Source organism: Tachysurus vachellii, chromosome 7 (assembly GCF_030014155.1).
Source record: "Tachysurus vachellii isolate PV-2020 chromosome 7, HZAU_Pvac_v1, whole genome shotgun sequence".
In the NCBI taxonomy this organism is placed as follows: domain Eukaryota; kingdom Metazoa; phylum Chordata; class Actinopteri; order Siluriformes; family Bagridae; genus Tachysurus; species Tachysurus vachellii.
Genome location: NC_083466.1, coordinates 12,713,483 through 12,740,596, shown reverse-complemented (window position 1 = coordinate 12,740,596; position 27,114 = coordinate 12,713,483). Strand labels below are relative to the sequence as shown.

The following is a 27,114-nucleotide window of genomic DNA, read 5'->3' as shown; positions in this document are numbered from 1 at the left end:
TGTGTTCTCATCCATACTCCGAATCACACAACCCATTTATAAATAAGTAAGTATGGTTATTTTATTTACTTGAAATATCAGTACTATTTATTTATATAAACCAGAACTTTATTTTATTGATTTTTGCTGTTGTGTAAACTACTAGGCAAGTACTAAGTACTGCACTTTTCTAATTGTGAAAGAAAGTGAGTAGAAACAAGTTGCCAAAAAAATTATTTCTTGCTAAAATTTATTATTAAACCTTTTGTCGTTACATATGTGTATTATATTAGTCAAAAGATTATCCAAAAACATAAGCCACTTTTAAACATATTTGAGGTCCACTTCTTGTTTAAAATCATCTTTTATGATGTCACATGAATTACATTTTGACTTTTATGGCCAACACCCTTATGTAGAAGCTAAATGAGCAAGTGCTTTGAAGTCTTTCTCAATAAATACATTTGTACTGGTTTATAGGTCACAGACTAAGGATATCATAAGTCTAAAACTCTGCCGGTAGGTAATATAACACACACACATACACAGACACTTTTTTTTATTTTATTATTTTTTTTTTTTTTAACAAATACACAAACAAACAAAGAAAATGAATGAAGGAAATACAATAAAAAGTAATTGCTGTTATTCGGGAACAGGTAGGCTTTATTTCAAGGTGTAATATCCACGCCATCTTCTGAGTATGGGTCACCATACTTAGCTGTATGTCACGTCGTCACTCTTCCAGCCACCAGAGGCGAAACCTCTCTCGAATACTGAGCCACTTCTTCCGGATTATTCAGACATTTAAACACCATGTACACTACGTTTTTTGCTACGTAGATAACAACAAGAGAAATATAGCAATGCATTCTACATAAATGCTATCAGTATACACAGGTAAATGATTTAATCCAAACGATGAATACAAATAACATAAAGATAGCCAGAGAAAACTAAATAAACACACACGCATATGGTGCAGTTTAATTGTCTATTTCAAATTTGCAGAAATTATTAGAAGACCTGGATGACGGTGCCAAACATTGCCAAATGTTCAAGGAGGATGAGGACAGATGACAGATTGTCTGATCTAGCAGCATGTAGTTTCTCAGTGACAGTCAAAAGGGAAGTCTCTGTGGAGTGCATGGCTTTGTAGCTGGTTGGTTCTGTGTGAGATGGATAGATTATGGGACAGACGTCTAAACAAACACATACATTGATGGATTTATCTGATTCTGTCCCAGAATTAATTATGTATGTAGGATACTGGCAGTGAACAGCTTATGTGCTGTAATTTGCATGATGAGAGAAATTTCCCCTCAAATATTTATTGCAATCATAGCCATTTTGAGCAAATGTTTACTGACAACTAGTATAGTACAGTCTGCATTGCAGGTGATCCCACCCACCCATCACACAGCCTCTTCAGTCTGCTGCCATCAGGGAGGAGACAGCGGAGTCTCCTGGCCAGGACCAACAGATTGAAGGACCGCTTCATTTATCAGGCTGTCAGGAAGCTGAACTCGCTCCCGAACTTGCCCCCACCTTCCCTTTTCTGCCCCAGGCACCACAGATCTTTGAACCCACATCACCCCTCCAGATCCCACATCCCCAGGTCCTTCCACTCCCCCCTCCCACTAACATACGATGACATGCAGCAGTCACTTTGTGCAGCATTGGTCTGCTCATTTACACTTTATGCCTTGTGCTGCTTTATTTAATTTCTATTGTTAGTATTATCTGTATGCACCTTGGGACTGATAGTAATGCAATTTCAAATTCTGTGTGTACTGTACATGTGGAAGATTTGACAATAAAGCAGAACTTGAAAACAGAGATCTACATCAACAGATTCATTGAGCACTTATTATTCCTATTGAACATAGGATAATGCCACTTAAAAGCTTACATGCTGACATTTGCAGGATGGGAGAAATTTCCCCTTAAATATTTAACACGATCAAATGTTCATAATTGATCAAGTGTTTAGTGCCTAGTACAGTGCAGGGAAATGTGTTCAACCACCTAATACTAAGAATTCTTTATGAGACTATGGACAAGTCCTCAAAGCAAAAGCCTGCTGCTGAAAGTCTTCACTCTGATGTGCTTGAAAAGTTATGTGATGCATTTATGCCTTTCACCAATCCTAACTATTCAACTGAGGTCAGCAGACTTACTTACTGTTTATTTGCTGACCTACACAAGTTTGTCCCAGAGCACATTAACACATGTGGAGTAACCTCAGTGCCTGAAAGAGTTCTTCATGCTGTAGATATAGGACCAGATGATGCAATTAAAGAAAAACTCCACAAACTGGACACAAGTCTCAGAAATCCCCAAATCTCAAGCACTGTAGATTGCATGGGTGAAGTAGCAGACAGCATGCCATCGAAGAAGAAAAAAAGAAAGACAATCAACAAGACATTATCTCAAAAGAAGATTCTGATACTGCAAAAACATCAGTTCAGGAGTCCAGTGTGCATCCATATGCAACTTTGTAAATACACAAAACAACTTCAACTTTGTGAATACACACTGAAGGAATACATTGAAGACCATTTGCCAGAAGACACTTCTCACATCCTGAAGAAAATTGTAAAAGAAGTTCTTTATAGCTTAAATGCTCTTCACGGCCATGACACCAAAGTGCTTCACCGTAGGAATCCTAGTAGGAATCCTAGTAACAGTCTTGTCTGTAATCATTGACATAATTAAAAACACATTCAACACTGGAAAATTCTTAAATTGGCCTTCTGATGTTATTAATTTTTAACAGATATAACCGGAAAGGCAAGACTAGCTGATTTCGGCATAAGTCGAAGACTGAAGTTGGGGGAGACGACTTGCCGCACTAATCCTGCTGGAAAGTACTGAAAAGCCAGAGAGACGCTTGAAGAGGACAGTAACAGTGGCTACAAGAGGAGTTCTGACATTCAGGTACTGTATATTAATTTTTAATATTGATTAGTAATGCATAATGGATATTAAAATGTTTGGTTTTAACTGTTGTAACTCTAAACACATTTAGGTGGCAGGAATGTTAATATATTACGTCCTCTATTGTTGTACATCCTCCTATTACACGTTTGTTTGTTTTTTTAACGAATGCACTCTGATTAGTAGTCAAATCTGAAACAGTCCCTTTCAACGTTGCATTGGATGCCTAAGGCCCTTTCTTGTGGCATGTCTTTGAATGTTAAGTCATTTGTTTTTGTCTCTCTTGCACGTTCAGTTGGCAGGATGCTTTGTAGAACAGCAGGGCTATTTGAGATAAATTTGTGTAGATGGAGCTCTCCATGCTTGCATATCTCTGTGGCCTCTTGTGCGAGCTGTATTGCCTTTTCAACTGTGTCTGTGCTTGTGACTCCGTCGTCCACATAAGTCCTTTCCATGAACTCCGATCGTGCTGGGTGGCTGTGACAGAGTTCTTTAGCTAAATACCTCAGTCCGTAATTTGCACACCCTGGGGATGATGTCGCACTGAAAAGATGTACCTTCATTCTGTATACCTGTGGCTGTGTCTCCGTGTTGGCGTTTTTCCACCACAGAAAACTCAAGTAATCTCTGTCCCAACGCTGAATGTGAAACTGGTGGAACATCATAATTGTTAATCAGGTCTGGCCCTTGGAGACGATGATCATTTAGACTTGTACCATTGTGTTTGGCTGAACAATCGAACACATGTAGTTTAGTGGGCTTTTTGGGGTGGTATATGCCATGATGGGGAATGTACCATCGTTCAACTTTTTTTTTTTTTTTTTTTTTTAATAATCCCTTCATTGTGTACTTCTTCGACATCACCCCCTTTAATAATGTTTTTCATGTAAGTTATATAGTCTCTTTTGTAATTTTCATCTTTGTTGAACTTTCACTTTAAGTGTTCGAGTCTGATTTCAGCAGGCTTTCTGTTGTCAGGTAAGTCTGAATGGTAGAGGCATCTCAGTGTCCTTGTTCGTTTTTTCCTTATTTCCTCCTTGAGCTTGTCCAAAAAGATGAGATCCTCTTGTGAGACTGTTTTGTCACTTGCCTCTGTGTCCTTAAAATCTGACTCTAGCACATGAATAATGTCTATGTCAGTAACAGGGGGTAATTCCTTTATTGTGATTCTATGACACAAACTTGACTGAGTTTCATTGAGCGCTGGTGTGGAGCCTCCAATGATACTCCACCCTAGGTCTGTGCAGCTGGCATATGGTTGCTCACCTTCTCCTAATAGAACTTGTCTTGGAGCTAAAGTTCTGGGACAGTTAAATCCGATAAGGAGTCCAACATCACAACTCAAAAGAGGTGGTATCTTACAGCAAATCAATGGCCTCATCTGACAGAAATTGCTGATGTCACTTGTGGGTATGTTGTCATAGTTAACTGGAATAAAGTCTTTGGTATATGAGGGGGTAGGTCGATGCGAATGTCTGAATCATAACCTCACACGCATTCCAGAATCTCTGTTACTCTTAACAGTAGAGTGAACACCCAGCAGTTAGTTAGCTTTAACTTTACAGGGTGAGTGTCCGCTCGTAGCTGTTTGCTTAATTCTTCACAGACAAATGTGCTGTCACTCTGTGTGTCTAATAGTGCGTAAACTAATTGCTCTTTAGATGGGCTCTGAACCGTAGACACCCATACAGGAACAATCATGGATGTGCTACTTGATTGACCACCCTTAGTAATGTTGAGAGCTGTGACTGTCGCGGTTTCATTTGGAGTGCTTGGAGCGGTGTTTTCAGAGCTTTGAGACCTTACATATGTCTTGTGACATTTGCAAAGGAAGGCATCCCACTTGTCTGCACAATGACAATCACAAGAGTGGTGATGGCAATAATCTTTGGCATTATGGCCCACCTTTAAGCAGCTATAGCACAGTTTATTGGCCTTAACATATGTGCGCCTCTCTTCTAAGGGCTGATCTAAAAAGTTAGGGCACTTTGACAACTGGTGATTTTCATCTTTACAAAACGCACAGGGTACCTTTAATTTTGTGTTGCTTGTCCTTGCTTTGTCGTTTTTGTACTGTGGCTTGCGTTGTGAAGACTTGTGTGGATCTGTTTGGTTTAAAGTCCTTTGTGTTCTTTTTCTCATAGGATGAGCTGTGTGAGTGAAGAGCATATGAAGAAGTGACCGGGTTGTGTGTAATCTCCGCTTCGAGTGCCACAAAATGTGCAAAGTCCTTAAAGGAGGGAAAATCCTTGCCGTCCATAAGTATAACTGTTACCTGTAGATTCCAACGGGTTGCCAGCCAGTCAGGAACTTTCTGCAGCAACTTTTGATTTTCCTCAGTCACTTAGTATTTCTAGGCCTTTTACGTATGGTGTGGCTTGGAGACATGCATCCTTTGAGCTTATTTTAGGCCATTTTGCCAGTTTGTCTCTGAAAGCCCTTTGGACAATAAAAGGCGGACCATAACATTTGGTCAATCTTTTGCCTTGCATCCTTGTATGCCTCTTCATCACTGTGAAAGAATGTGCCCTCAAGACAATTTTGAGCTGGGCCTGTGACATGCCTTTTGAGCAATTGAAGTTTATCAGCAGGTGAGATGCCTTTGCAGTCCACAAGTGAAGAGAATGAAGCCTTCCATTCAATGTAGTTAATTGGATCTCCGCTGAACACTGGGCATTGGCACTGGGATTCTGTTTATAGCTATACTGTTTTGAATTGCTTAGGCCAACTGGGAAATGTGTGTGAGAGGTGCTTGTGTGACAATTTGAGGGTTTGGATTGTTCGTTGTTTGATTTGACACATGGATAGACACATTGTTTTGTGGCATTAATGGAGGTAAGCCACTACAGGGAGCTGGTGCTTCATGAGCAGATTGGTGGTCAACAGAGAAATGCATATCGTTTAATTGTATTTGCTGATTGTCCATATCCTGATTGTCCATATTCTCTGTCATAGATCTCATGTTTTGTGCGAGCAGCTTGCATTTCCTTCTCTGCCCTTAAACGCTCATGTTCTGATTCTGTATCTTTCATTTTTTCCTTTTGTTTAATTTCCTCTTGCACAATTTTATATTCTGCTTCCTTTACAGCCAACTCCACAGCTGCATCAACCCTTTTGGCTGTGATGCTTGAAGTGTCAGACTGCTTACTGATGCTAGACTGAGAGGCAGTACCTTAGATGGAGCGGGCGTACTGTTGTGACGGTAGCTGATGAAGACGCTGCCTTTCTCTATCTTCATCAAAATCACTGTCCATTGCTGTTATACGTTCATTAAGTATTTTCATAATGTCCTTAGTTACTGCTTCACAAGAGTCCATTTTGCGTCTTGTGTCAGGGGATGGCATAATACGCTCCCTTATTTCATTGTACACCATCATGTTGTTCAAACCATTTTCAATGTGATTGGCCATTGCACACAACTTGTGCTCTGATAAGTCAGTCTTTAGGCTTTCTCTGGATGTTCTGATTAGCCCTTTCCATTGTTCATAGAGACTTATCAGTTTTTTTGTGCTTTTTAATCAATTCGTTTTCAATTTTTTGTGAACTTTAATCCAACCAGATATATCACCAGTGTAAGAACTTTTGCCTCTTCTGAGGGGCTGCAAGTATATATAAGATATTAACCTTATTTGGAATATCATGTTGTACTATATAAACTGCGCTAGCCAGAGTGCACGCGCGCCTCATAAAACAAAAAAAAAGGGGTGTAGCTTAAGACCGTAAGTCAACTATGGCAATACAATGGTTTCAAAATAAGACAATCGCATTTCCTGTATTATAATATACTTATGGTTATTTACACATTACTGTATATATTATTGTGTAAATACATGATTGTATATTTTATTGTGTATATATTGTATACATTATTGTGTGTGTATATGCGGGTGTGTATATATTATTGTATATATGTTCAGGTTAGTGTTAGATTTAGGTGTAGCCTAGCATTAAAGAGATGCATCAATATTTATGTAAATTACATAGGTTAACAATTTATTTTATATTTTATATTAGATAGTGTTTTAGATTTTCATGAATGTATTTCAATTAGAAAAACATTTAATAAAAAACAGTGACAGACATGACCTATCTGAACAAACCTAAAACAATGAGGTTAATTATGAACTTAATTATCTCATCCTCATTCAGTCTAGTTAAAATTTTGTGACTGTTTACATCTAGAAAAAGAAACATTTCCCAACAGAGTCCCACCATTATGCTTCAGACCATCCACTAGAGGGAGAATAAACATGAACAGCATGTACTGCACTGTTGTTAGTCTGCACTGGGGCTTTTTTAATATGTCAAAGGTTTTACCTACTTATGGTAAAAGTATTTATTATAAAAAGAAAAAGGAAAGTCCACAGACAAAATAAATATCTCATGCAAAACAGTAAAACTGCTGTGTGATAGCAGAAGATAATGCTCATCATGCTTTGCTGATGGTTATCAGTGTAAGGGGTAACAAATGTCTCCAGCTTGACTTTTGCAAACCCAAAATAAGATTTCATACGACTTACTCGTAATCATAAACATATGCCATGACAGGGCAATATGTAATACAGATAACGAGAAAGTGAATAACACATTTGAAGTTACCTTGTATGAAGGCTGTATGTAGGCTTTAGCCGTGTGTTTTTATGCTTGTGAATCAAAGCGCGTTTTGGCTGTTGTTATAATGTCTAATGACATGTCTTGGCCCAAATCTGCTGTAATTTTTTAAAATTTCAACCTCAATATCAAAAATTTCAACCAACTATCGGAGATTTAGCCTGGTTTAGCATTAAATTTGTGATCACAAAATCCTGGATTTATTTTTCAGTTAGACTTTCAATTACACAATGGTATAAATAGAAATGTTATAAATCTTGTTTACATCAAATCCTTAATGCCATTTTATATCAAAAATGAAGTTTGTTAAATGCCCTTAATAACGATTACAATTTTTGTAAAAAATTGCAGAGATCGATAGACATCACCTCCATAAGAACTACAGAATTAAGAAATATAAAAAAGTAACTGGGAACTAAGAAAAAACTCTGGTTGAAAAAATATGAATAGAGATGTCCAGCACCAGATAATTTCTATATACAAAGTATATAATGAGTGCATGTTCATAATGGGTTCCCTTCACCATTAAAAGTTAGCAGAAGGTCAACTGGTGCCAGCTTATTAAACAGTGTGTATGTAGTAATCACAGCAGCATGTATAAAACTAACGTGATATTTTAATAAAACATTATCATGACTAATGTAAATATAAAAAAAATATTAACAATGAATTAATATGTATCAAACAAATCACAATGACAGTGGAGACATAATTGTGCATTTTGATAGTGATCATGTCTCCGGTATCTCAAGCATAAATTCCATCGCAGTGGTCCACCCTCTCGTTTTGGCAAACATGAAAACAGTTTCAAAAAGGTCAGGGAATAACGTCATCAAATTTAAATTCTTGGCATCATCAGAGCTATTGAGACAGAACAAAAGTAATTAGTTTAACACAGTTCAAAATAAATTACATCGGTAAGGAATATTTTCTGTATAACTCACTAATGCTGATGCAGATTCCTTATGAAGCGCAGCAGACCAAGTGTGTTCTCTGGGTAGGTCTTTTTCCTACCATCCAATTTTTGCACAAGCTCAGCAGGTAACTGTGGAGAAACAGGAATTATTGAAAGTCAAGTACTTTCTGATGCATAAACAAGTATTCTGTAGTAGTCCCATGAATCACACTTGCATGATCTCTAAAACCAGCCCATCTGGTAACAAAAACATGCCATGATTAAGATCATGGAGATTTCATTTTCCCCATTCTGATGGCTGAGAGTGAACATTATCTGATGTGGCTGGTTGTATCTGCATCATGTTACACATTGCACTGCTGATACCTGATTAGATAATTGCATGAATGTGCATGTATACTGGTGTTGTTACTAATGTGGTTAGTGATATTAAACAAAGCTTAATCACTTTTCTAAATGTTTGAGCTGAAACAGTTTATAACGACTATCATAAATCAGCAAATAACTACAAAATTTACAGTTTCAAAATGCAAATTTTGCACAAACACAATTCACATTATTGCACACATTTCTTAACCAAAATGCATCAATGAACACATTGTAAATGAAACAGTGACAAATCAATATCATCTTTATAGCCGAGACTTAAGTCATTAATAAAGAGTGAAATCTTATTGGACTCACTTTTGTTTTCCAGTCTAAGAAACTTTTCCCTGCTGTAACAGCCTCTATAGCAGAAAGGAGGTCTGGGGCAGCGTTGCGGCAGTTTTCTACTTCCTTTTCATTACCCAGCTTGTCTAAGTAGTCCAATTTACTGAAAATTTTATATAAAAAAGTAACATACCATCAGAGGTGGGTAGAGTAGCCAAAAATTGTACTCAAGTAAAAGTACAGTTACTTCAGAATAATATGACTCAAGTAAAAGTAAAAAGTAGACATCCAAATAATTACTTGAATAAGAGTAAAAAAGTACTTGGTGAAAAAACTACTCAAGTAGTGAGTAACTGTTGAGTAACGTCTGATTTATTTTTTAACACGACAACAATCAGACAGACAAAAATACAAAATAATCTTTAGGCAAATTATGGCTCATCCAATCAATAAAATAAATTAAAATTAATTAATTACAACATAGCTTAAATTAAAATAATTCAGGTAAATTAAAGTACTTAATGAATAAAATAATAATAAATAAAAAAAATAAATACGCACAAGTAACACAAATTTCCAAACCTTTATACTTTTTACCAGGCAGAACTAGAACGAGGCAGACCATAAATTCTCATAAACTGTGTGTGTGTCTCCAGTGACAGAACAACAGAAGGAAACACACACACACACATTTCATTTCTTTTGTGTTGTGATTGTTGCACATTTGATGCCTTGATGAAAGGGCAATAATAATGAAATACATCTCTACTCTAATTAATTTCAGGAAGCCTCTAGTACTTTCCTTAGTTTCAGGTAAGCTAAAGCTTCTGGTTGCAAAGCTGTTTTTGTTTCTCAAAATATCTTCCTTCATGTTCATCAGAACAAATAAATTTATACAGGTTTGTAACAACATGAGAGTGAGTAAATGATGACAGAATTTTCATTTTAAGTGAACTATCCCTTTAAATATGTGTGTTCGGCGCTGCAAGAAACGACACGTCTGATGTCATCTGTTTGTCGGCTCTTGCGGCGCTGAGTAAAGTTGAGCACATAAAAAAACTCGAAACAGCTGAACTCGACAAAACTGTTGTGTTACTAACTAACGCGTCCCGCCGCTGAGACTGAGTATGGTAACGTGACGAGACTGTACAACTACGTTAGAGCCTTAGCGGAAGTTTCTCTATCTGTCAAAATTAAACATTAAAATTGATGCGTAGAATACCAAAGAGGTAAAAAGAAAAGTAACGAGCTCATTGTAGCCTAATGTAACGGAGTAAGAGTACAGTTTCTTCTTCACAAATCTACTCAAGTAAAAGTAAAAAGTATAGTGATTTAAAACTACTCCTAGAAGTATATTTTTTTCAAAAACTTACTCAAGTAAATGTAACGGAGTAAATGTAACTCGTTACTACCCACCTCTGCTTACCATGCATATTTTTTTGCAGTGAATTGGAAGAAAATTATTGCAACTTACATATACAATGCAATTTTAATTTGTAACATAGTTTTTATTAGTTTGTAACATAGTTTTATTCATAAAAACTGCATTAATTTAAAAAACAAACAAACATACAAACAAAAGCTTGTCTTACTCTTTATTTGGCCAAAAGAATGGGTGGCGAAGGGTTTCCTCTACTTTAGGTCTGTCCTTTGGTTCATGACTGATCATCCACTTCACCAGGTCCTTTGCCAGTTCATCCTCCACGTCTTCCAAAGAGTACTTCCCATCAAGAATGTTACACTCACATCGAGGGCCTGTGCCAAATGGATGATGTCCACGGGAGAGGATGTAATATATTAACATTCCTGCCACCTAAATGTGAGAGTATGTTAGAGTATGTTAGAGTTACAACAGTTAAAACCAAACACATTTTAATATCCATTATGCATTACTAATCAATATTAAAAATGAATATACAGTACCTGAATGTCAGAACTCCTCTTGTAGCCACTGTTAATGTCCTCTTCAAGTGTCTCTCTGGCTTTCCAGCACTTTGTTCCAGCAGGATTAGTGCGGCAAGTCGTCTCCCCCAACTTCAGTCTTCGACTTATGCCGAAATCAGCTAGTCTTGCCTTTCCGGTTATATCTGTTAAAAATTAATAACATCAGAAGTCCAATTTAAGAATTTTCCAGTGTTGAATATGTTTTTAATTATGTCAATGATTACAGACAAGACTTTTAATAGGATTCCTACCAATCAGAACATTCTGAGGTTTGATATCTCGGTGAAGCACATTGGTGTCATGGCCATGAAGAGCATTTAAGCTATAAAGAACTTCTTTTACAATTTTCTTCAGGATGTGAGAAGTGTCTTCTGGCAAATGGTCTTTAATGTATTCGTCCAGTGTGTATTCACAAAGTTGAAGAGCAAGATATCCAAATTGTTCATCCTCTGCAAAGTCCACATAGCGCACAATACATGGATTATCAAGCTGAGGAAGCCGTAAAAATTGCTCTTCATTTCTGAGGTCTTGATATTCGGACCTGTACATTCGTTTGACAGCTACCTCAGTGCCATCATCTCTCAGACCAAGAAAAACATAAGTTCCATCACTTCCTTTAGCGATCTCAAATTCAGAACCCTTGCCAATTGTAAGATTCCCCAGGTGATAAACCTTACTTGCTGGTAGGTTAGCAAGCTTCTCTAGCTTGGGCTTCCAATGTTGGCTCAATGAAAGCCAATTTCTTATAACTGGTAAATCCTCAGTGTGTGTTGTATATGGATGCACACTGGACTCCTGAACTGATGTTTTTGCAGTATCAGAATCTTCTTTTGAGATAGTGTCTTGTTGATTGTCTTTCTGTTTTTTCTTCTTTAATGGCATGCTGTCTGCTGCCTCACCCAAGCAATCGACAGGGCTTGAGTTTTGGGGATTTCTGAGATTTGTGTCCAGTTTGTGGATTTTATCTTTAATATGATTATCTGGTTGTATAGCTATAGCAAGAAGAACTCTTTCAGGCACTGAGGTTACTCCACATGTGTTAATGTGCTCTGGGACAAACTTGTGTAGGTCAGCAAATAAACAGTAAGTAAGAATGCTGACCTCGGTTGAATAGTTAGGATTGGTGAAAGGCATAAGTGCATTGCATAACTTTTCAAGCACATCAGAGTGAAGACTTTCAGCAGCAGGCTTTTGCTTTGAGCACTTGTCCATAGTCACATAAAGAATACTTAGTATTAAGTGGCTGAACACATTTCCCTGCACTGTTGGCAGTAAACATTCGATCAAAATGGGTACGATCGTGTTAAATATTTGAGGGGAAATTTCTCTCATCATGCATATTACAGCATGTAAGCTGTTAAGTGGCATTATCCTATGTTTATCAGGAATTCTGGGAAAGCGCTCAATGAATCCGTTGATGTAGATCTCTGTTTTCATTGAGTTTTTCAACCACTTTGTGCTACTCTGTTGATACTGTTCTGCTGATGGGCCCACAGCATTAAAATAACTTTCAAAAAGTAGCATATGGGTACAAGGATGCTCCTCAAAAAAATGTTCCCTACAGAAGTTAAAAACCTCTGGCTGAGTTTTTCTGGGAACCATAGCAGCAAAAGTGAAAAACATTTTGCATTTTTCTACAGCTTCATTTCCTGCAGGTAATCTATTAATAAGATTCTCTACTTTTTCATCCAAATCCACAAATCCCATCCTGTAATTTCTTTCAGGGTTTGCACCAGCTTTTATAAGTGCTTCAATCACATCCAGTCTGTTTTTCCTGGCAGCAAACTGTAATGGTGTAAATGGTTGTTGTTGATGACCATCTGGATTAGCTTTTGCAGCTATTAATCTTCTCACAATATTCAGTGGAACTCCTGGAGTATCTGCAGCATAGTGCAGAGATGTTAGGCGATTTGTGGATAGTATGTTGGGATCAGCGTTTTCTTTCAGTAGAAAGTTAAAAATCTCTTCATTCCCACATTTAACTGCTGCAGACAGGAGGGAAACATCATCATTCCAGATTGCTGAAGAGTACAGTCCATTAATATCGGATTTACTAACAAGTTTCTTTAATTTCTTTGCTTTGTTGTCAACAATGCACTGTATTAACCGATGTGTTTTCCTTGGCGTAACTTCAACAGGAAAGGAATGTATTTGGAATGCCATTGATTCTTAAATGTTCTGTGGAGATAAATTGTGGTGGTATGGGTTATCACTTCAGCTTTATCACTTCACATCCATACATTTTAGTTTCAACAGGTGAGGTGAGGTGAGGTGAGGTGTACCTTTATTCGTCCCACAATGGGGAAATTTCTGTTACAGCAGCAAAGAGTAAGAAAATGCAAATATATAAAAAGAATAGAGACATATCATAATATACAGTATATAGAAAACAAAATGTATAAAAAGAGACCACGTGTAAGTAGTTACACTAACAGACTTATTGCCCATAGGTAATATTGCACATGTTTTTCAAAATATTTTACTTTGTTATTGTTTATTATTGCAGTTAAACTGTAATACAGTGTGTAATTATGGTGACTGGTTCACTGGGAGCAGCTTTGATTGTACAGTCTAATAGCAGCAGGGAGAAAAGACCGTCTGTATCGCTTCTTCGGACACTTAGGATGTAACAGTCTGTCACTGAAGGAGCTGCTCAGAGCTGAAACCGTTTCATACAGGGGGTGAGAGTCATCCTCCAGCAATGATGATAGTTATCTAGATATATTTTATAAGTACAATTGAAAACTGTAGAAATGTTTTGTCTTTTCAAGCATCTCCATTCAGCCAAATGTTCACTAGGTTCACACTAAGAATTGTGAACTTGTTACTATCAAGCATAATGAGACTAAGTTTGTTAATCATTATGCCAACCTAGTGTAAATGCTTTGCCCATAAGTCAAGTCAAGTTTATTTATAAAGCACTTTCTTTTTAAACAACAAGTGTTTGTCAAAGTGCTGTACATACAGAAAGAACACATGGTTTATTAATACAAACACACCAATAAAAGAAAAATACTTAAGACACAATAAAACAATAAAAGAAAGCAAGCAGCTCTCACATGGCATCATATGCCAGACTGTAAAAATAAGTTTTTAGGGCAGATTTAAAGACCTCAAGTGTTTGAGCCTGCCTAATATAGAGAGGCAAACTGTTCCAGAGCTTTGGGGCCACACCTGCAAAGGCTCGGTCCCCCCTGCTCTTCAGTCTCTCTCTTGGAACAGCTAAGAGCAAATGGTCAGCAGACCTTAGTGCTCTTGACGGAGCGTACAGATTAATCAAATCTGATAAGTAACTTGGTGCTGACCCATTAAGAGATTTAAAAACAATATTTTAAAATTAATCCTATAATGGACAGGAAGCCAGTGAAGAGACGCGAGAATGGGAGAGATATGTTCCCGCTTTCGTGTGCCCGTCAATAGGCGAGCTGCCGCATTCTGGACCATTTGCAGTCTGGAGAGGGAGGCCTGATTAATACCTAAATAAAGGCTGTTACAGTAATCAAGGCGACTTGAGATAAAGATATGCACAACTCTCTGAAAGTCCTTAGAGCACAGGAAAGGTTTCACCTTGGTGAGTTGTCTCAATTGGAAGAAACATGATTTAACTACTAAATTAATTTGTTTATCCAATTTAAAATCACAATCCAAAACAACACCTAAATTTTTTACAAAGGGCTTCTCATAAGGATTCAGGTCACCGAGGTTTAAGTCTACTGACTCACAGGATCCCCCTGGCGTAAACAACACCACTTCTGTTTTCTTTTCATTAAAATTAAGGAAATTTATTTCTTCAAAGCACTGCAGTAGGGGCACTAGAGAGCAGGTATCTTTGCGTTTCAAGGGCAGATAAATTTGCAGGTCATCTGCATAACAATGAAAAGAAATACCAAATTTCCTAAAAATATGCCCTAAAGGGAGCATATACAGGGAGAACAGAATAGGCCCCAAAATGGAGCCCTGGGGGACCCCACATGTGAGTATAGCTGTTGAGGAGACATAGTCTCCAAGGTGAACCGAAAAAGTTCTTTCAGCCAAATAGGATTTAAACCATTCCAGAGCAGTACCCTTAATACCAACACATTGTTCGAGCCGTGAAATCAAGATATTATGGTCAACCGTATCAAATGCAGCCGAAAGGTCCAGTAAAATTAAAATAGCGCAGTCCCCAGAGTCAGTGGCAAGTAGTAAGTCATTAAAAACCTTCAAAAGTGCAGTTTCTGTACTGTGTAGTGCTTTAAAACCAGACTGAAATACTTCATGAATACCATGTAAATCTAAGAATGAGTTCAGTTGTCCAAATACAACCTTCTCCAATAGTTTGGATAGAAATGGGAGTTTTGAGATAGGTCTATAATGAGCAAAAACTGATGGATCCAAATTAGGTTTCTTGATTACTGGTTCCACAGCTGCATGTTTAAAAGATTTAGGTACAACTCCTAAAGCCAGGCTGCTATTGATAATAGCAAGTATTTTAGGACCAATGGTTTCAAATGAATCTTTAAGAAGATGGAGAGGGACAACATCCATACCACATGAGGATGGTTTCATTTTAACAAAGGTCTCTTTCAGTGACTCAAACTGATCAAAAAACAGCAGAGCACTCAGAGGGAATGGATGAAAAGGTTGAGGGGAGCAAAATATTAGCTCTAACAGCCTCAATCTTGTCAATGAAAAAGTCTAAAAGTTTCTCACACATCTCGGCTGAAGGCTCTAGGCAGGCTGCTTGTGGAGTGTTTAAAACCGAGTTAATTGTACTAAATAGCACAGCTGGCTTGTTGGAGTTATTACAGATGACACTAGAAAGATACTTTGATTTCTCAGATTTAACAGTTTCTTGGTATTTAAGCAAACTCTCCTTCAACATATCAAAGGAAATCTGTAATTTATCCTTCTTCCAGCGGCGTTCCGCCCTTCTACACTCGAGCCTAACAGTTCGAGTTGTAGCGTTCAGCCATGGTTGAGTCCTAGGTTTTGCTCGAACCATCTTAAAAGGAGCCACAGTATCCAAGATATTAAGACAAGTTGAAGAGAACAAAGAAGTCAGATCATCAGTGTTAAGGCCGTATGAAGACCTTGAATAGTCATCGTCAATAGCATTAAAAGCCTCTGAGAATGATTGAATGGTTGAAGAGTTAATTGTCCTACGGCGACGGGTTGGAGCAGTCACTTTAGGATCACAGGTAATACGTATCTCAAAGAAAACAGGCAAATGATCAGAGAAAACAGCATCACCGACTTCAACATTACCAATTGGCAAGCCATATGATAAAACCAAATATAAGATATGACCACAAACATGTGTGGGACTAGACACAAGCTGAGTTAAGTTAAAAGACCACCAAATTAAGAAAGGCTTTAGCCAAGGGTTTGACAGGACAACACACATGGATGTTAAAATCCCCAACAATTAAGACCCGATATATATTTGTTATATTTGGGTGGGCGATAGACAACAGCGCACAACACCGAATAACTCAAGCTTAGTTCAAAAATACTGAGTTCGAAGCTGGAATAGGAGTAAGCAGACAGACGAAGACAGTTTAAGCGTTCTTTAAAATTAACTGCTACTCCACCTCCTCGACCCGTAAGCCGTGGAGCATTAAAATACGTACAATTCGGAGGTACAACTTCTGAAAATACACTTGACTCACCAACTCCGATCCACGTCTCTGTCACACACAACATGTCCAAGTCCCTGAGAGTGAAAAAGTCATTCAGAATAAAAGACTTGTTGGCTAGTGATCTAGCATTCACCAAGGAAAACCTCACTGGAGTTGAGTCTTTCAGCAATGGAGGTGCACGATTAAGAGAGGAGAGGAGAGAGATGAGGAGAGAGACGTCCACCCCACCTCTTCTAAAACGAGCAGGCCGATAAATGTTGGCCGACGGCTTCCCATCCACGCCAGCAACTGTTACCGGCACCAGCCACCCATACGCTGGATAAAAGCTTCACAGTTTGAGTAGCAGAATTACAATAGTAATTGAGTTATTGTGGTTACAAGCATAATTTTATAGGCCTTCTACTTTCTGATAATAAAATGGTTACTGTCTTTACAGTTAAAATCTTTTCTAGGTCATTTTTACATGAATGTAATGTGGCAGACACCCCTTATTCATAGCAACTTACTTTTATCTCATTTATAAAACTTTATAACTCTTCAAGCAAATAAAAGCTTTGTCACACAAAGTCACACAAAAACACTTAGTATTAGGGGATTGAAATGTACTATACTAGTTGTCAGTAAACATTTGCTCAAAATGGCTCTGATTGCATTAAATATTTGAGGGGAAAACTGTTGACTGTTAACTGCCAGTATCCTACATTCTTAAGGAATTCTGGGACAGTATCAGATAAATCCATCAATGTACATGTCTGTTTGTTTAGATGTCTGTCCACACAGAATATCTCACACAGAACCAACCAATCCAGATACAAAGCCATGCACTCCACAGAGACTTCCCTTTTGACCGTCACTGAGAAACTACATGCTGCTAGATCAGACAATCTGTCATCTGTCCTCATCCTCCTTGAACATTTTGGAATGTTTGGCACCGTCATCCACAAGACTCTATTGTCCACCTTCAAGAGTTTTGGAATTCATGGAGCAGCATGGCAGTGGTTTGCTTCCTACCTGGAAAACTTTAACATGGAGATGATCAACATCTGCTCTATATAGACTCTCTACTGCTGTCCTGCAAGGCTCAGTACATGGCCCAGATCTTTCCTTTCCCTACACTCACTCTTTTGGTGAGGTTATATCATATATAATATGGGTTCTCTTTCTACTGCTATGCCATTGACATTCAACTTCTTCTCCTTCCTTTCCTCAGACAGCTTCTGCTTGAATCTCAGCATGTCTAGCAGACACATATTCATGGATGACATGAGCTATAAATTTATACAATATTTTTTGGATGATGTTGAAAATTTTAACAATTTTAACAATTTATTATTGTTAAATTGGATGGGTCTGATATAATGATATATGTTGATGATTGTGGGATAGAAAAGGATAAAGCATATGTTATTCAATTACTGATCCTAATGGGGAAGTTTCATATACATAAAATGGTAAGCCACATTTTTTCCATTTTATCAGCTAATTTAAGCAATACTGCAATATGTTGTATAAATGTGGAAATAAAAAAAGCTTCCAGGTCTTCTAATATTATCTGAAAATTTGAAATAGACAATTAAACTGCACCATATTTGTGTGTGTGTGTGTGTGTGTGTGTGTGTGTGTGTGTGTCTTTTTATTTAGTTTTCTCTGGCTATCTTTGCAGAGCTGCCAACTTTTGAGTTGAGCTTAGAGTGAGATTTCGGGGGCGGGGCTTTGGTTATGGTGTGGGGCTTATGGAGGAGCGTGGCTTGGTGTGGAAAAAAAATACAAACACAAAATCCTTGCATTAGCAGAAGTGTATTAAGTATATATTGATTGTCAAAGTATTTGGTATCTGTACAGAATGTCTTGGGAGATTTATATTAAATTAAATTTTCACAAACATTTTACAGAAATAGGATTAACATGTGATTAACATGTTCACAGATTAACATGTGTCCCTGACACTTTAGATAACATCCTAAAACAGAATTCAAATTTATCCATACTGACACCACCACCAGTCAAATATCTGGACATGATTGATGAGTTGTGATTGATATAAATAAAATCATTTTAATATGGGATGTCGTAGACTTGACATTCTGTTCTTAGAAAACAATAATTAACATTAACTACTAGGCATGTCCAGATATTTGTCATATGGAAATGCTTTTGTACTGTTTTTTATGATAAAGTTATGTAAAATAACTGCTCAGTGCTGCAAAACAAACATCTCTGCTAATGCTAACTTAATTCTATATAAACTATATAACAGCATAGGCCTATTAGTTACTAGTCTAAACTGGACGGAGACACGGAGCGCCCTGTAACTCTCTGACCTGTCTGCGTTCACAATTCACACGGTACAGATGGGAGGGAGAACGGCTGACTACACAGTTTATGGGAATAAATTGTGTATTTCCCTCACAATTGGCACAAAAAACTCACTACACTGTCTGTCTGGTCTCTGCGCGTTGCTATGCGAGATCATGCGGCGTGATTTTTTTTCTCTCACTGCTGCACGAGTCTGCGTGAGAATATGGGGGTGTGGCGTGAGAGCGTGAGATTTGGGTCAATTGCGTGTGTCTCATGCTGAGAGTTGTATTATTTGTTTTGATTATGTAAATCATATACTTGTGTATACTGATAGCATTTATGTATAATGCATTGCTATATTTCTCTTATTGTTACCTATGTAGTAAAAAACGTAGTGTACATGGTGTTTAAATGTCTAAATAATCCGGAAGAGGGTGGGTCTGGAAGTGGCTCAGTATTCGAGAGAGGGTTCCCCTCTGGTGGGTGAAAGATGGCGTGGATATTACACCTTGAAACAAAACCTACCTGTTCCTGAATAACAGCAGCTACTTTTTATTGTATTTCTTTCGTTAATTTTCTTTGTTTGTTTGTGTATTTGTTAAAAAAAAAAATATATAATACACATGTATCCAATGATAGAGACTTCTGTACGTCGCTCTAGATAATGGCGTCTGCCAAATGCTGTAAATGTAAATGTTTTCCAGCTGAAGGTAAGAAGCTAGTTTGAATGTGTTGCTGAACGGAACAGACTAGAGTTAACTAAAGAGCATATCTTCCCATTTTGTGGAATCTATGCAACCAAGAACTAAAGCTTTTTGGAGAGCAAAGACAGGTGTTACCCAGTCAAAGAAAACTTTTCCTAATAAAGTGCTCGGTGAGTGTATATCCTAACTGAACTGTGTCAAGGAAGTGAAAATGACGAAAAGTTTAATGATAAATTAGAGCAAGAATTAATTGAAGATTTTTTTGGCAACTTGTTTCTACTCACTTTCTTTTTCAATTAGAAAAGTGTAGTACTTAGTACTTTCCTAGTAGTTTGCACAACAGCAAAAATCAATAAAATTAAGTTCTGGTCTATATAAATAAATAGTACTGATATTTCAAGTAAATAAAATAATAACCATACTTACTTATTTTCGGCGTGTAAATGGGTTGTGTGATTCAGAGTATGGATGAGAACAGAACTGAAATGACAATCGTCTGATTTTCCTTCCTTTAGATAGATAAAATGACGTGTGTAAAGTGGGCGTGTTTCCGGAGGTCTTGGAAAAACGCCCTCTTTCAAAAAAAACAAAACAAAAAAAAAACAAAAAAAAAACAGCATACTACGAAGGACAAAACAGTCAAACAGGTAGATTTATTTTAGAAAACAAATAAACAACCAAAAACTACAGTTATGGTTAGGGGTTAGGGTTAGATTATCAAATAGGCAACGCCTACCCGATGACGCAATATCTGTCACGCTGTTCTGAAACCCCTGGAAAAAGTGCATCCCTCAGGTGATTTACAGTAAGAAACACGGAAACAGCCAGAGAAACGAAACCCAACTCGGACCAATCAGCTGAGAGCAAAGTGATTTGAATCAGATCCTTTCAACCTGAAAATCTTCAGGTTGTCTGAGAAAAAAGAAATGTCTGGACATGCGAACGTTTTTGAAGAATATATTAGTTACTTATATTTGACACGTTAATTCTAGTCCTTACACAGACTCAAAAAAAAAAAAAAACCGTTTGTCAGACTGTATATTTATAATCACACCCTTCAGTGTCACCCACATGAGGATGAGGTTCCTCACAAGGTTTCTTCCTCTACCATCTGAGGGAGTTTTTCCTCGTCACAGTTGCCTGATTCACCTCAGACTTGCTCATTGTGGATAAATACAAACATATTTAAAACACATTTAAATATATCTAATATTAATGATACTCTTGAATCTTTTGTTTTATGTTAATTTTTATATTAACATTTTGTTTTATGTCTATGTTCTGTAAAGCTGCTTTGAGACAATGTCAATTGTTAAAAACGCTATACAAATAAATTTGAATTTGAATTTATGACTAACTTCTTATGACATTAAAGCCTATAGAGACTTTAAAGTATGCATTTAATTGCAATACATCAAAGAAATAACACAAAATATACCTTATTTTGATGAAAATTACAGAAACTTAACAGATGTTAATGCTTACACCCTTTTTTAGTGTTTGTAGTGATGGTTTCACCATTTGTGGTGAATCTTGTGGAGCTGTAAAAGAAGATAAAAAAGGACATTTTTGGGACAGACACACAATCCCTTATATTTTAGTGATAAGCATCTATAAGAAAGATATAAAAAATCGGCAGATGGTATAGTTAATCTTTACCAGCTTCTTGAGCCACAAATCTACAAATCTGACATGCCGAAGCCACACGATTACCTATGAGAGAAAATCAGGCGAGAACATCAGCAAGCATACAGCCTGCTAATAGCTTTTAAGGTACCAATAGCAATTGTTGACCATATATGTGGCCATCCAATTAAGAATGATTTTATGTTAAAGATCACGCACACGTGCAGACGATGCAATTTCAGTAGACTTAGGTGAACATGAAGCTGATTTTGTGAAACGAAAATCCACTTACTTCCTCAATGTTCAGGTGCAGTCTGTTTAAAATGCCTTTTTCTTTGTTTTTGACTGATCAGGGTCTTATCATATCCTATATGATTGTAATGTAACTGTAACACTGGCATAAACTGAGAATGAACCAGAACAAATTTACATCTTCTAATTTACTTTGCAAGTCACTGAAGGTTTTCCTCAGAGGACACAATATTTCATACTCCTCCCATTGCCAGGGGCTGCGGCAGAGAATTTTGAACGCACATGTTGAAGGGAACGCCAATTTATTTACCAGGGGAGCTAAACCATTGCAAATAGTATTTGCATAATAGGCCTTGGGATTATATTTTTAATCATTTTATTTATCAATGATTTGCAAAGACATTAATTGAACACTTCAGAATTTCAGTCAATGGAAATACAACAAACACCTATAGCACCAGGGTTATTTTTAGATAGATACTATTTAATAATAGTTACCAGTTAATATTGAGAGTCTTAATTTTCTTCATCATTTTATGAAATTAAAGAAGCACTCAAATAACAAAATTCAACAATCTTTGAACGATTTTGCATATATACATAAAAACACCTATAGCACCGGGTAGTTACCAGATAATAACACTTATAAAGTCTCAAATCAGGACAATGCAGTGGTTGTTGTGGTTGACGGCAAATTTATCAATGATGCGTTCAGTATCCAGGGCCTTCACTCTTCAAGTATTTATGGCCAAAAGTTCGGTGGCAGAGAAGTGCAAAACACATTAACAAATCCGAAAACAAATTAACAAATCCGAAAACACATTAACAAATCCGAAAACAAATTAACAAATCCGAAAACACATTACCAAATCCTAAAACGCATTAACAAATCCGAAAACACATTAACAAATCCTAAAACAAATTAACAAATCAGAAATCACAACGACAATTCAGACAACCCGGAAACGGTAGGTATCGTTTGTGAATGGAAACTTAATTATCATCGGATGAGACACCTGTCACTCAAGATATACAGGTATGGAATCTTATGTGTAAAGTTCTTCATTTAAATATAAAAAAATAACAAAATTAATCCACAGTAATCCATTCCATCCATCCATTCCAACTTTTCCCTGTGGCAGACTGTTTTTAATCAAAATTAAAACAAATAAATTTGTATTAATACAAATTTATTTGTTTTAATTTTGATTAAAAATAAAATAAAAAAAGGCTTCCTTATTATTTAAATGTAATGCAAAAAAAATAAATGCAAAACGTTTTTGTAGAGTTCTTACTAAAACCTTCAAAAATGTATCCAAAGGGACAATCTGAAATTCTAGGCATTGTGGATAATTATGTCACTTCCCTGCCAGACCACTAGACGTATAATCAGCCATTATGAGACAAAGTTTGTTAATCATTATTTATTAGTTTTGTTAGTATTTGTTTTTCTCAGTTCTCAGTAGTAAATTGTTCAGCACTGTGAAAAAAACAAATATTCTGTATATGTATCTGTTTTTATCCCTGTGACAATGCAGAAAGTGAAACCCAAAAATAGATGCCATAGAATTCTGGCAGTGCTGTATAAGCATTTCGCATGTTCAAGTGACATGATTGTTGGTGCTACACGGGCTGGTCTGAGTATTTCTATACTGCACAAAAGTCACTTAGAATGCAATAAAAAAACATCCAGTGATCAGCAGTTCTGCTGATGGAAATGCCTTGTTGATGAGAGAGCACAGCAGTACAGAAATGTATCTCCAAATGCACAATATGTAAATCCTTGAGGCAGATGGGATAAAACAGCAGAAGACTGTGCAGGTTCTGTTGAGTTCAGGCAGCCCACCTATTTGTGTAATGTTGTTGACCATGTGCATCCCTTCATAAGCCATAATTTACCAATTTTCTTATGACTACTTCCAGCATGATAATGGACCATGTCACAATGCAAAATCATCTCAATCTATTTTCCTAAACATGACATTGAGTTCAGTGTTCATCAGTGGTATTCACAGTCCCTGAATCTGAATCATGCACAACATTTTGAGATGTGGAAGAAAAATCTGTTGGAATAATGTAAAAATAATCTTGTCAACATGAACCAGAATCTCATGTAGACTCCATTCCACAAAGAACTGATAATGTTTTGAGAGCAAGGGGAGGCTATAGTATAGTATAATATAGTATAGTATAGTATAGTATTAGTATAGTTTTCCTAATAAGGTGTTCGGTAGGTTTATATCTGAACAACTAAATCTAACAATGTTAATAATAAATTGGGGCAATTGATAAGAATGAATTCCAAGAAATTATTTTGTTGGTCACCGCCTCTTGCTGCTACAAGCTTTCCTTTTCCAAACTGTGACGTGCAACTTCAGTTTGGTGGAAAGCTCCTGCCTCAAGTGGAGGAGTTTAAGTATCTTGGGGTCTTGTTCACGAGTGAGGGAAGGATGGAGCGGGAGATCGACAGGCGGATCGGTGTATCTGTTCTGTATACCGGTCTGTTGTGGTGAAGAAAGAGCTGAGCCGCAAGGCGAAGCTCTCTATTTACCAGTCGATATACGTTCCTACCCTCACCTATGGTCGTGAGCTTTGGGTCATGACCGAAAGGACAAGATCCCGGATACAGGCAGCCGAAATGAGTTTCCTCCGCAGGGTGGCTGGGCGTACCCTTAGAGATAGGGTGAGGAGCTCGGTCACTCGGGAGGAGCTCAGAGTAGAGCCGCTGCTCCTCCACATCGAGAGGAGTCAGCTTAGGTGGCTCGGGCATCTGTTCCGGATGCCTCCTGGACGCCTCCCTGGAGGCCCCGGGGAAGACCTACTGTAGGACACGCTGGAGGGACTATGTCTCTCGGCTGGCCTGGGAACGCCTCGGTATTCCCCCGGAAGAGCTTGAGGAAGTGTCTGGGAAGAGGGAAGTCTGGGCATCCCTGCTTAGACTACTGCCCCCGCAACCCGGCCCCGGATAAGCGGTAGAAAATGGATGGATGGATGGAACTGTGACGTGTAGTAGTCAGTATTTGTGTATTATTTACACAATAATAATAAAACAATTGGCTTTCTATAAAAAATAAGACAAATGATGAAGACAATGTATAATTGTATATAATTATAAAATTATTTAGAATAACTATACTTACTTATTATTCGGTGTCATGGGCTTGTGTTATTCTAAAGAAGAGCATGGATGAGGGAAACAGTGAAAATGGCAGATTCTGAATTTCTTCCTTAATAGAAAAGATAAAATGCAGAGGACTAGATCGATTGATAGATTTTCCTTCTGTAGGAGTCCATGGACAGGACCAATGAAACACGGCCAGAGAGAGCAGCAGAGAACCGAAAACGGAATTTGGGCCAATCATCAGTGAGTAAAGTGACATTGAAGTCTGATGCGTTGAAGTTAACCGTTTGAAGAAGGGCACTTTTATGGCAAGCCGTTTTAAAATTTAATGGCAAAAATTGACTATCCGGAATTAACATTACAGATATCAACAACATATTTTTAACTTGTTGTAACTGCATTCTAACTAGTCACAATGGAAGTTATGGAGATATGATTCGAAAGACTCTGGAGGGATGTGTTTTTGCATGAGGACAGCTTCTGGATGCAATTAATGACATCCACAAACTTTCTCTTCACATAGGTTTCCTTCCTGAGATTCAAAAAAGCCTTGAGCACCTTAGGGAAGCCTGGAACAACCATGCTTTGCATACAGAAAACAATCGCACACTTACTCAAATCTGGACAGAAGGCATGCTCTTAAATATGGCAATGGACAGTGCTGCACTCAACAATTAACTATCTAACATGCTATGCAGAAATTTCAAATGCTAGCGAAACCTAAAATATAAAATCACAATTGAATGCATCCGCTGTGGACAGAGCACAAGAGATACTTTTCCTCTTACCGAATTATAAGGTTTATACATTTGTTTATACTGCAATTAATGAATGTATCGTTCAATTGGCAGACAGTCTAATTGAGGTCTAAAACAAACCATGCTTTTACTCTAAAAAACTTCTGCCACCTATAGGTGGATTGTTACCTGCAGTTGGGATACATACAGCAAGTTCTTTACCACTGTGAAAGTATGTGTGCATACATTCAGTTTGCATGTTGTTAGACTCTACAGTTCTCTGTCAAATCTGCTGCCTTTGTTTAACACAGCACTGTGTTCAGGAATCATTATTCGTTGAATATGATAATAAAGAGAAATAAGAACTGATGATTTAAGCCTACTGTCATTTTTCTTTCATTTTGAGTTAATACAGTATAATACAGTCCCTTGCGGCGCTCCTGCGTTGCTAATGACCATGTCTGATACACAGTTCTCAAGCAGCACAAATAGTGGTCTATCAGTTAAATAGTCCATGATCCAGTGTATGATAGATGGTTCAATTTGCAAAGCAAGGGGCTTATCCCACAGCAGTCTCGACTGATTGGTGTTAAAAGCACTAGAGAAATCACAAAACACGATCCTCACCATGCTTCCCTGTTTGTCCAGCTGTAAATAGGCTCTATATAGTCTCTCTCTCTCTGTGTACAAATAAATATACATACATGTTTATATATAAAGAAGCTCTCCAAAATCTGCAAATATAAATAATTATATTTAATATAAAAAAAAATAAAAAATAATTATTTGATCCCCTGCAGATTTTGTAAGTTTGCCAAAAGAAATGGGCAATTTTTATCATAGGTTTATTGTAAAGGAAAGAGACAGAATATCAACCAAAAATCCAGAAAAAGCACATGATACAAATGTTATAAATTAATTTGCATTTAAATGAAGAAAATAATTATTTGATCCCCAGGCACAACGTGACTTATTATTTGGTGGAGAATCACTTGTTGGCAAGCACAGAGGTAAGATGTTTCTTGTAATATGATTACCAGGTTTGCACACATCTCAGGAGGGATTTTGATCCACTATTCTTTACAGATCTTCTCTAAATCATTAAGGATTCTTGCCTGTTGCTTGGCAACTCAAAGTTTCAGCTCCCCCAATAATTTTCTATAGGATTAAGGTCTGGAGACTGGCTAGGCCACTGCATGACCTTAATGTGCTTCTTCTTGAGCCGCTCCTTTGTTGCCTTGGTGTTATGTTTTGGGTCATTGTCATGCTGTAAGACCCATCCACAAACCACCTTCAGGAGGTTTTCTCATCCAAAATTTTCAATACATGGTCCGGTCCATTGGCCCTCCATTGTGGAAAATTCAACCTGTACCTTTAGCAGTGAAACAGCCCCAACGCATGTCCATGTGTTGTTTCAAGTCCAAAGGTTTGTTTGGTGACTGTGGTCCCAACTGCCTTGATCATTCACATGCTCCTTCTGTGTAGTTCTGAGCTGATCCTTACCATCATGAGGTGAAGTCTTTAGATTAGTTTAGATTAGATTCACCTTTGTTTATTGTCTCTGAACATGTATGGTACAAGGCAACGAACTACAGTTTGCATCTAAGCAGAAGTGCATTTGTTGCAGTGCAAAATAGTTTGCATATGTAAACAGTACACAGAGAAGGAGTTATATATAATGAGTGCATTGATTATAGATATATGCAATGAAGGA

The 27,114-nt window shown here is 37.4% G+C and overlaps 1 protein-coding gene and 1 long non-coding RNA gene across 3 annotated transcripts; one reads left to right on the top strand and one right to left on the bottom strand.

Annotated features, from left to right (window-relative positions):
• The first annotated feature begins 179 nt into the window (after window positions 1–179).
• LOC132848570 (uncharacterized) lies at window positions 180–7,154 on the top strand. Its single transcript, XR_009648748.1, has 3 exons — window positions 180–498; window positions 2,759–2,919; window positions 6,008–7,154. It is a non-coding gene; the product is annotated as an uncharacterized LOC132848570 (long non-coding RNA).
• Window positions 7,155–7,181: 27 nt separating this feature from the next.
• Window positions 7,182–20,209, bottom strand: LOC132848569 (uncharacterized). Of its 2 annotated transcripts, none has more exons than XM_060874404.1 (7): window positions 20,091–20,209; window positions 11,293–13,219; window positions 11,021–11,184; window positions 10,690–10,910; window positions 9,131–9,260; window positions 8,475–8,575; window positions 7,182–8,391 (listed from the first exon to the last, which is right to left on the bottom strand). In XM_060874404.1, exons 2-7 carry the CDS (start codon window positions 13,202–13,204, stop codon window positions 8,262–8,264), a joined length of 2,658 nt encoding a protein of 885 aa, XP_060730387.1. In that variant the 5' UTR covers window positions 13,205–13,219; window positions 20,091–20,209; the 3' UTR covers window positions 7,182–8,261. The 2 variants fall into 2 exon arrangements, with proteins under 2 accessions (XP_060730387.1, XP_060730388.1); XM_060874405.1 differs by lacking the exon at window positions 20,091–20,209 and adding an exon at window positions 13,324–14,337.
• Between the last annotated feature and the right edge of the window lie 6,905 nt (window positions 20,210–27,114).

Excerpts from the sequence above, each read along its gene's own strand:
- LOC132848569 (XM_060874404.1), bottom strand. The coding sequence starts at position 13,204 with ATGGCATTCCAAATACATTCCTTTCCTGTTGAAGTTACGCCAAGGAAA. Across the intron at positions 11,185-11,292 it reads ACCTCAGAATGTTCTGATTG|ATATAACCGGAAAGGCAAGA; the intron begins GTAGGAATCCTA and ends AATTTTTAACAG. Across the intron at positions 8,392-8,474 it reads AGGAATCTGCATCAGCATTA|CTCTGATGATGCCAAGAATT; the intron begins GTGAGTTATACA and ends CTGTCTCAATAG.